The sequence below is a fragment of the Equus asinus genome, chromosome 20 (genome assembly GCF_041296235.1).
Source record: "Equus asinus isolate D_3611 breed Donkey chromosome 20, EquAss-T2T_v2, whole genome shotgun sequence".
NCBI classification, from domain to species: Eukaryota; Metazoa; Chordata; class Mammalia; order Perissodactyla; family Equidae; genus Equus; species Equus asinus.
Genome location: NC_091809.1, coordinates 34,803,738 through 34,814,098, shown reverse-complemented (window position 1 = coordinate 34,814,098; position 10,361 = coordinate 34,803,738). Strand labels below are relative to the sequence as shown.

At 43.8% G+C, this 10,361-nt stretch overlaps 1 protein-coding gene across 3 annotated transcripts in view; it reads right to left on the bottom strand.

The window, feature by feature from the left end:
- Positions 1-1,230: 1,230 nt before the first annotated feature.
- The window catches only part of KCNJ1 (potassium inwardly rectifying channel subfamily J member 1), a 28,355-nt gene continuing 19,224 nt past the window's right edge, over positions 1,231-10,361 (bottom strand). For 2 of the 3 annotated variants that reach the window (XM_014864060.3, XM_014864061.3), the window contains one exon: positions 1,231-2,609. In XM_014864060.3, the coding sequence (XP_014719546.1) occupies positions 1,470-2,588 (1,119 nt within the window). In that variant the 5' untranslated portion in view covers positions 2,589-2,609 and the 3' untranslated portion in view covers positions 1,231-1,469. Of the gene's footprint in view, positions 2,610-4,806; positions 4,963-10,361 lie in introns of those variants that run through there. The other variant, XM_014864059.3, reaches the window with a different exon arrangement.

Sequence of the window (10,361 nt, the reverse complement as noted above, 5' to 3'; positions counted from 1 at the left end):
AGCCGAGGTCATTTCCTCCCTGGGAAGCTGGAGTCAAGACAACATATATGTCCTATTTGCCATCTTCCCACCCCTCCTGCCTCTCCCAGGAGAAAGTCCACCCTCAGTGAGAGGATTTTCTCCAGTTGGTCTGTCACAATTAATACACAATAACTGACACTTTTGGGAAGTATATGCACAGTTACAGAGATTTAATATATTAGTCAATACACTGAAAACATTTTGATTCCTAAGCAGCTTTGAGTACCATACTTTCCAGAATACATTCAAAATAACGTAGGAGGGGAACTGAACAAGACATTCAAAGTGAAACCTTCCCCTAAAGATCAATCATTATACTGGGTTGGTCCCTTTGAGGAAGATGCAGTGTTGGCCTTCAGAGAAAGGAAGACCTCGCACTTGCCTCACAGTGGGTCACATCCTTTCCCTTTCACACTTCTCCTTTAGAAATGGCGTTTCAGTACAAACCCTAAGCAGAAAAACACAGGAAACTTTTTTTCTCTCAGGAGCATTCGCAGTACTTTCCCCTGGAGGTGCCTTGGTACCTTCAAACTCCTCATTGCCTTCCTGGAAGAGGAGGAAACACTCTTCTCACAGATTTGTAGCCCATCATCCCTTCTAACACAAATTAGAAGAAATGCCACCACCATTTCAAATCCAGCGTCCTTTCTTGCAGGAAGGTGTTCCTTGAGATTCTAGAGTGGTGATTTACCCTCTGTCTAAATGTGCCACATGAGATCACTTGGGCCAAAACCCAACTTGGGCTGCCATGCCTGGATAGGCCCTGAAGCCTATCCCAGTGCTGGGCTCAGTGCTCCTCCCCATGTTGGGTACGTAGAGGTGTGGAGTGCATGGACTGAGGCTTCCCTCCATCCTCTGGAAACACAGCGTGACCCTGACTGAGATGAAAGCTCCAACAACCAGCGCTGGAGAAGGTCAGAGCCTCACAAACGTTCTTTGTGTGTCGGTCTTTTCTCATTGTCTTTGATTGGTTCATCTCCCTCAACTCAGGAAATAATTTTTCCTTTGATAAAAGCCAATGTTAACATAAAAGTGACTTTTTTCTTATCAGTAGAATCAAAATGAGAATATGATTTTTCCCTTATCCTATCTAAAGCTCATAACTTCTTCAAGGAGACTTTTAAAAGTCTCATTTGGCCTGTCCGTGAGACTTTTGATGATTTTGTCTGTTCCATCAACATGGCATGATTTCAAATAATCATCTATAGATTCCACTTGAGCTCCTAGGGCTTCCATATTCTAGTTTTCTGTAAATATAATGCATGTTCTAATGCAGTTGCCTTGTAGAGCTACGTGTCTTGTAGGATCATGGTTATTAGGTTCTGGGGCGGGTAGACTTTGAAGTCTCTTGCCCTACCTTCAAACCCCCAAATTATTGATTATATTATAATGCTTCTAGTCACTAGGTATCTTCAAGACTTTGCTTTATTTGTGTCGAAAAGCCACTGCTACATTTTTGTGTCAGCTGTTTCATTGACTTCTGACAAGATGAAGTTGGGGTTGTCATAACCTCTCTTCATCCTGGCTGTAGCATCCTTCTCATTATAAAGGCACATGGCACAGTGAGGGGTCTCCACTTCCACTGTCTTGCTAAAGTTATGGAAATCCACTCGGTATTTCCCTTCCTTGGTCTTGGATACTATGGGAGCAAAACGGTAGCCCCAAAGCACTTCTTCTGGGACATAGGATGTCCGGACTTGGCAGGTAGCACTGGTTGACTCCACCGTGCCATCTAAAAACACTACTAATTCAAAGTCCTGCTGGGGGAGAGTTTCTGCTGCCATGTGGAAGAAGGGGCTGGTGTGATCAATGACATGGTAAATTGTCAGTGGGGAGATGAAGAATAAATTTTCATTCCCTGCATCAACTACAAAGTTGATATTGATCTGGTCCAAAATAATGGTCTCTCCTTCAGGAGTGACTGTGGTCTTCAGAAGCTTTCCATATATGTGACTGCCAATAAGGAGGCTCTTCCTAAGATTAGCCACTCGGATTAGGAGGCAAAGCTTCCCACCCCGTTTACTGATCACTGCATTCTTGCTGAATGTAATGGTCTTGGCACGCTTTTTGGGTCTGGAGATCTTGGCTAAAATGGCACCACACATGAAAGAATTGACGATGACTCCGAGTATAGACTGGAAGATAAGCAGAAAAATGGCAGTGCCACATTTTTCTGTCACACACCTGAATCCATATCCAATGGTCACCTGCGTTTCCAGAGAAAACAGAAAAGCTGAAGTCAAGCCATTAATGTTCTCCACACAAGGGGTGTGGTTGACGGAAGGATGGAACTCGGGGAGATCTTTGTGAATGTAGGCTACAGCATACCACAGGAGACCAAAGAGGAACCAGCTCCCCAAGAAGGCTGTGATGAAGATCGTCATTTTGTATCTCCATTTGAGGTCAAGCACGGTCGTCCAGATGTCCACAAAGAATATAAACCTTGACTGTGCCTCCACATTGCCAAACTCGATGTTACACCTTCCATCTTTGGAGACGAGCCTCGCTCTTTGCCGAGAATGCTCAAAAAAGCAAGTGACAAACCATTTCCGAAGATGTTTGAACATTCTTTCTGTCAACACCCTGTTCTGAAAACACATCAAAGAAAAACAAAACAAAATTATGTTTATAGCAGCAGTGAACTAGATGACTCACATAAAGAGCTAACTATATATGAAAAGACCATTCAAAACAATCTGGGTTACTGATCGTTTGGGCAAGCTGACAAGTTTATTCTGGATACCACAATACTATTTCCAGTAGAAACTTTCCACTAGGAGACAATATTGCTTAAATGTAAAAAGGAAAAATAATTAGAGAGAGAGAGAAATGGAATGAATCTAACAGAGCATATATTCAAGTGTTTCTTGACCTCAGTAAGTTACACGAAATCTTAAAAATGTTTATGATAACCAATTATGATCGGTACTACAATTTACTCGATATTATTTTTTAAATCAACTCTTTTCTCTTTAATAAACTTAGCCTAATTCTAAGCAAAAATATCTGTGAAAGCAGAAGCTTGATGTACTATTTACTTTTTTGTAATTTACAAAAATAAATGACTATGAACAAAACCCACTTATCAATATACTACCTAGATCATCTTGTGTACTGCGATTGGTACTCAAATATCAGCAGAAATCTTAATCCAATTCAATTCTCACATTTATCAAATGAAGGGACTGAGATTCAGGAAATTGTAATGACGCGTCCAAAGTTATGGACCCAATCAGTGGCAGGACAACAACTAGAACACAAGGTGCCCTCCTTCCAGTCTGGAGGAACCTCTACCACACCGCACCATCTTGCATCTCAGTTAGTAAATTTTATACTCTAAAGTTGGATTGCCCTGAGACATTTTAAGACAAGTATTCGTCAACTTCCTTTTTTTTTTTTAATTCTTGACACTATTTAGAGCAGAGTTCCTCAATACTGCTTGGTCAAGTCCTACCGGATGATCTCGGAAGTTTTCTCAGTGGATCTACAAGCTGTTTCCACTCTTCCTCCACGATTTGCCAAGATTCTCAAAAGGAACGGTATGATGGTGACCACCAATATCTCACACTTCCTTCCCTGCTCCAAGGCTGAAGGTCTGGGGAGCACTGATTCGAATAATACTCCATAAGGGTGGAACTATGTTTTATTTGTTTCTCTATTCTAGCTGCTAGCACCGTCAATGGGTGCTTACTATTTATTCAATAAACATAAGTGGAATAACTCAGTGAATGAATTAACCTCTTCAAAATGTAATCTGATCAATGGTTTCTTATTGATGATGTTATTGTGACTTCCATTTTATAGCAAAAGAGTGAAGGGATTTTCCCCTAAACAGCCAACAATAATGAGACCCAGAGGTCACAAATACTAGACTACCTCCTCCCCTAGGTGTGCCCGTCCCCACCCCCAAGGTGTGCCCACCACGGTTAGAAATGTCTTCGTGGTATTTTAAATTAAATGCAAATATGTTTCAAAAATAGGTTTCAAAATCCCCCTTCAAAATATGTTTATTCATACAAATTGGGAAGCGAAACCAACTTAGTGATAAATTTTAAACACAAGGGATATTCTACAGTGTCTAGCTCACAGCCTCAACCCAGGTGAAAACACAGAAGTCAACAGCAAGAGACACAGCTGAGATGATTTGAAATTTTGGAGACAGGTTCTAAAGACGTAAAAAGAGAAAATGCTACCAGGAGAGCAAACAGCAGTGCGCACACTCAGAGGGCCCTGCCCTCGGCCCACCCAACCTTCACTGACCCCATGTCTCCAAAGAGGATTAGGGGACAGTCCCCTGTGAGGCACACCAAAAGAGAGAGAGTCTCCTTCTGCCCCAGGCTCTCCCCTTTCTCTGCACACATGTCATTTAACCTTGCATACATTCACTGGAGAGTTTCTCCCTTTCCCAAGTTCATGGAGGCTCACACTGTTTCAAAAGCTCTTCATAGAATGGATCTCACCTAAAATAATGAATTCAAAAGCCACCATTTATCACTTGAATCCACATTCTTTTTGTCTTACGTTACAATTCCAGAGATGGCTCCTAACACACCAACTTCTGAGTTTTTCTTTCCCACTAGTCTTCCCCTGCAGTCTCTCTTAAATTCATTTTACTTTTGAGAATAAAGAATATTTCTGCAGAGTGAAGTACCCCCTGATTTATCTCTTGGATAAGTTTTGGTTTCCATGCCTGTATTACTAACAAAATATTTTTGCCTGGCCTTGCAAAGAGCTGAAACAAAAGCAACCAGCTTATAATGCTTTCCCAAGATTTTCTGCACTTACCAACATCCTAAACATATTCTGACCCGAGGCATCCATGGCTGGGAAAAGCAAGGAAGTGGTGTCAGGAGTTGGTCTGTGTACACAGGCTGATTTCTTCTAGACCCAGCCTCATTTATTTTAGGCTTTGGTCAGTGGACTGATACTAATTTGTATTAGCTTGAAAACAATTTGATAACGGAGTTGCATTGTTTGAACAAAGGCAATTGGTTGTTGTTAGACCAAGCCCCAAGCTGGGTACGTACTATTTTCCCCCACACCTCACATGGCTTGAATACCGTCATGCTAAGACGTGACAAACCACCAGCTAAGGTCCCTGGGCAGCAGGTGTGGATTGTGTTCCTAGCATTTGGCTCCTCTCCTTTGCCACGCTCTATAGCTCTCTTGCTGTTTCTCCTTGGTCATTCCTAATAACTTTTCACCAGAAACAATTAGTTATCATCAATCTCCCAGCTTATTCTCGGAAACACACCGAGATACTGAGACTTCCAAGAGTTCACACAGATACAGGTGAATACACAGACAGAGATAAGTGCGTATTTGTAAGATGAAAGTAAAACCACACGAGGAAGAAACAAGATACCATGTTAATCTCTTTATACAATGGTCACTGTTATGTAAGAAACTGAGATTTAAAAGCAGCCTTTATTGTTGGATTTATTTTATAAAATCTGGCATTAACTGAAAGTACTTTTTATGCGTACTGGGTTAACCAATGCTGTTGATTTATTTATTCAAAGAGTGAGAAGAATTACACCTAGAGACGGCAAGAATCCAGGATAACTTCATCCTCTGACCAAACCATCATCTGCACAGCAGACCCGCTATCCACAGCACGTCTCCTACTTTGCTTACACAGTGGCATTTAATCTAACCACTGTCAGAGCCAATATGCATTTTTTGAACTATTGGGTAATAAGAGATTGGCCCTGGTGTCTGGATTATGCACAGTTTTTAGGTTACTTTCTATTGAAATCAGTGAATCTTAATAGCAAGCAAAGGGCTGTACATTAGCTAATATTTACCAAGCGAGTCCTAGTGGCCTGGCCAAGCAAGTGGATCCTATCATTGCCACGTTTTTATTCAGTGCTCCAGCTTTCTTGTTCTGTAAACAGTCCATTCTCAGAAAATAGACTTTTTGTAAACTTCCCAAACATTAATTGTTTGCTTATTTTTTAGGATTTCAAAGACAAACAGAACCCTGTTCTTGCTCTCAAGGAGCTTGCAGTCGAATGGAGAAGTGAGCTCAGTAAACCCGCGACTGCAGTGTGGTGTGGTCCGTATGGCTCTCCGTTAGATGGGTATCCACCCTCTGCAAAAACGCTTCAACTGACAGAAAACTGAATGCCTTTACGTGTGCATTAGTGAGTGTATCTGTCATCATCCAACACTGACGTGGTGGTACTTGTGTGTTTACTAGGCACTGTGCTAGACATCAGGGAAGCAATTGTCTGCCAAACGGGCACAGTCCTTGTCGTCGTGAAGGAGCTTCCAGTCGAGTGTAGAAGTGGAGACGTGAACGAGCTGATAAACAATCAAACGCATTGAGATGCATGACAGGTCAGCAAACAGTGGGAGTGCTCCCGGGAGCACCTGTTCTGAGGGGCAGAGAAGTACCACCAGGCGAGGGCCTGAAGATGACATTAGAGTCACATATAGTAGGAACTCTATGAATGTCTGCTGAATGATGATAAATAAATTAATCAATGCACGGCTAACAGCAATGAGTTTGCTGTCACTTATACGGCTCCCCACCAATGGAGGTATTTTGGAAGAGACATTCCCGCATACATAGTAATGACCGCGCTGCGCTGTGATTGTTGTGTGTGACCCAGGCAGCGGCAACAGAAGAAAAGAACTTGGAGGAGCTGAAGAAGTCTCAGGGAAATAGGTAACAGAGTGCCAGGGCCCTCGGTGAGACGTGGGCTGGAAAGGCCAGCAGGGCCAGCACACTCAGTGCTTGGTGTGCCTGTGTGATGTCCGTGTTGTAGACTAGAGGAGAAACCGATATAGAGAACACGGGTCTAGTTCTGCTTTAGGGACAGCTCGTTATAATTCTAAATAAGTCTCAAGCCTCTTCTGTTTAGCAGTCCTTCAAATTCTTGAAAAGAAACTTATTTTCCTCCTGAATCTCCTTTTCTTCGTAAAAATGCAGGTTTCATTTGCATGCAAGGCCCACATCAAACAAATCCTCTTCATCCTAAGTGAGGTACCTACAGCTTGAGCTCACGGATGAGACTGTATTTGCAGCATCAGCACAGAGGCTGTGCTTGCGGGCCTCCACCTGAGAACAAGCCTTTATGAATTTGGGGTTTCCTACAGCACTTGTCGCACCGCCTCCTCCCGCCTCCAGCACGCTCGACAGCCTCAGCATCAGAGAGAGGAGGGCAAACAGACCTGGCTTTATTACCTCTGTTTAGAATCACACAGCTATCATCTCTGTACATAGATGAAGAACACTGACTGCAGGCCGCCTTTCAGAGAAACCTTTCACAGCCTTAGTTTCCTTCAGGACGTTTCTAGGAGTTGAGATTTTATGCTAGATGTAGAAAATATGAGTTATGGGTCCTGAGAGCAGAGCCAGATTATTTTCTGTAGTCCCTTTGGTGGAGAAGAAATTCAAGTTTCCATGAAAATGTACTGCTTTGTTTCAGGCCAACGGTCCATTGAATCAACAAGCATTTCTTGAGGACCTACCACAGCAAGGCATAGAATGGGATTCTGGGACGTGCTCTCTGCCTTCTTAATCAATATAATCAGACAGACACTCTATTCATTGAACATCTCCTGTGTACCAGGCACTGTGCTAGGAAACAAAAGAGGTGACAGCCCCTGCTCTCAAGTTGCTCTCAGATAAGTAATTCAATCATGCTACGCAGCAGCCTTACGGCCCTGAGACGACTGAGCACGGGGTTCTAAAGCAGCCACCAAGGAGGAGACCCGACAGGCTGCGTGAAGTTTATTGTCTTCAACACTCTGGGTGAGGAGCTGGAACAAATGCCTCTACCTGCTCCTGCAGACGACTTCCTGTTTTCTATGAAAATGGTCTCAAGCTATTGAGGATAACCCCTCCGCTGGATTTGCAAATGCTCAGGGCCCCGAGGAGCGCTAAGGCATCCAGCTCCGTGAACTACTCCTTTCACATCCAGAACCTATTGTGGACAGAGGGCATCTTTTTGTTCCCTAATTCCAAGAGAAGTTCTCTCTGATGTCTTCAGCATTATCGGGCAGCCCACTTGGGGTCAGCATAAGCTCTTCTTAAATAGAACTTAGCAAGACCAATGGAAACAATTTTTCCTGGCCTCATGGGTGTGTAAAAGGGTGTCTGAACCTCAGGACTCTTCCAGGCTAGATTTGGGAATGCCCTTCAGGAATTTCCCACATTTCCCCTGGAGTGAGTGCCCCCAGGCCCTCTCCACTGAGAAGGCACAAGTCTGCTTGTGTCCAGGATGGGAATGCAGCCCAGACTTTCCTGGGTACCTTGCTCCTTCCAGAGAGTTTGACAACAAGAGCCAGGGAATTGCGAGGTCCGAGGGTGCTGGTGCTCTCACGAGGCACACCATGTGCTGTAGGGATCTCTGGAGCCAGCCAGCCATTAGCACTGCCGGAGAAGTACAAGATGTGCCATGCGTGGGGGATAAAGAGGGGATGGGAGACCTGGTCCAGGATGCTCATGGCACAGTTAATAATGAAAGGCAGGGAGGCAGAGTGGAAGGAACTCCAGCTTGGTAAGCACAGATACAGATTTGAACTCCACTTCTGGCACTTAATGGCCAGGTGACCTGAGCAAGCCACTTAGCCTTACTGAACCTCAGTTTCCTCATCTGTGAAATGGCTGCAAGAATATACTTTCAAAGGTTGTGGTGTGTTTTAAACACAATCGCATATGTAAAGTTCGTAGAACGTAGCAAGCATGCAATAAATAGTAGCAACTATTACTGTTAGCCCGAAGTTCAAACATGTGCAGCAGTTTAACCGGGTGTCACTGACCCAGGCTGTTCAGCCTCTACTACGCAGAGCCCAATGGGCTGTGTGGGAGGTGACAGCCTAGTGAGAGGGAAGGCTTCTAAGAGAGAGTGACAAACTTCTGACAATACATCAGTGTCTGTGAACTGACTGGCTTCAGAGCCCATCCTTCCACGTGGAATAGAAGACCTGGGAAAGGCAGACATGTTTTTATAAAGGATTTGCCTATAATCAAGGCAGAAGCCTTATCTGGGTGAGGTGGAAGAGGATAGAGGGAGAGAATTATCCTTGGCAAGGCTGAGCAGAGACGTGGTCATGATGCTGGTCTTCTCCTACCGTAGACATCAAGCAAGATGATCAGATCACTGAATATATATACATATATATATATATATATACGTGTGCCCATTGGAAAGGAGAAAAGCAGCCCTGACGTCTGGGACTCACAGCTAGGTCTTGATTTTCTGTTGAACACAAACAATTTCACAGAACATCAACAGCAGACAAGCCCACACGATGATCAGGTCCAAACACAGAAAAAGTCATGAACATTGTCCAAACCATAAAAATGACCACTATCCCCCTATCCTGGCTGTTATGAGGGACCGCTGCTTCTTTGCCATTAGCAGGTTTAGCCTCACACTAGTCTTCTCTCCTTCTAGGCAATAAGATTTACTGACGTACCCAATCATAAAATTACCCGCACTTCCTGACAACATCTAACCCGGAGCAAAGTACTGCTTCCTTAAATCTTCCCCAAATCCTGTTTAAGTGCTTTCTCACACTCGGCGAGGCTGCCCACAGCTCCTCACATTGTGTGTTTGCACCAGCTGCAGAAAGTCAACTTGTCCAGCTACAGAGGTGCTCTTGGTGTGGCTTTGCTGGAAGGCTGTGACACCACGAAAGGACACAAGAACACACAAAAGAAGAGGTGTAACTAGGACGTCACAAAAGCCATTTTACAAGCCAATTGGAGAGAACCAATTCCATTCCATTTCTTCCAGAAGTCACACACACACCTGCACTTTGTACATAGGTTTGCTTTCATGTCAGGATGTGAAGACTCAAGGAAGTAACCGGATTTAAATACGAAAAGTCATTAAAATGAGTTAAAATTTTCAAGAGAAATTTTCAAGTGAAATTCTATCTCTCTGACTTGTTTATCAGGGCCATTGGTCATCCTAAGATAACCGTACTCTCACCACAAAGACCTGTATCTCTTCATGGCCCCTGGATTGGGTCTCAGCAGGAAGCACAGGTGGGTTCCCACCCGTGCAGCCAGCCTGGGAGCTAGTGAAGCTGAACCCAAGCAAGGTGTCCTCAAGGTCTTAGCGGTCTTTGGTGGCACGTCTTTTTCCTGGAGTCAGAAACCTATGCTTTGGAAACTGACATTTATTCTGTGTGTGTTTCAATATTGTTTCCTTATCATTCTTCCTAACTGTTTCTTAAAGTATTTTGGAAGTACTAGCATGTGTCAGCTTTGCAAAGAAGGGCCAGAAGGGAGGCACTTCATCGTTGCTGATTCAGAGTTTTGAAGGGAGAGCAACACATCCCTGAGGTGTGAGGAGTGATGACGGCAGAGTAAGAGAGCC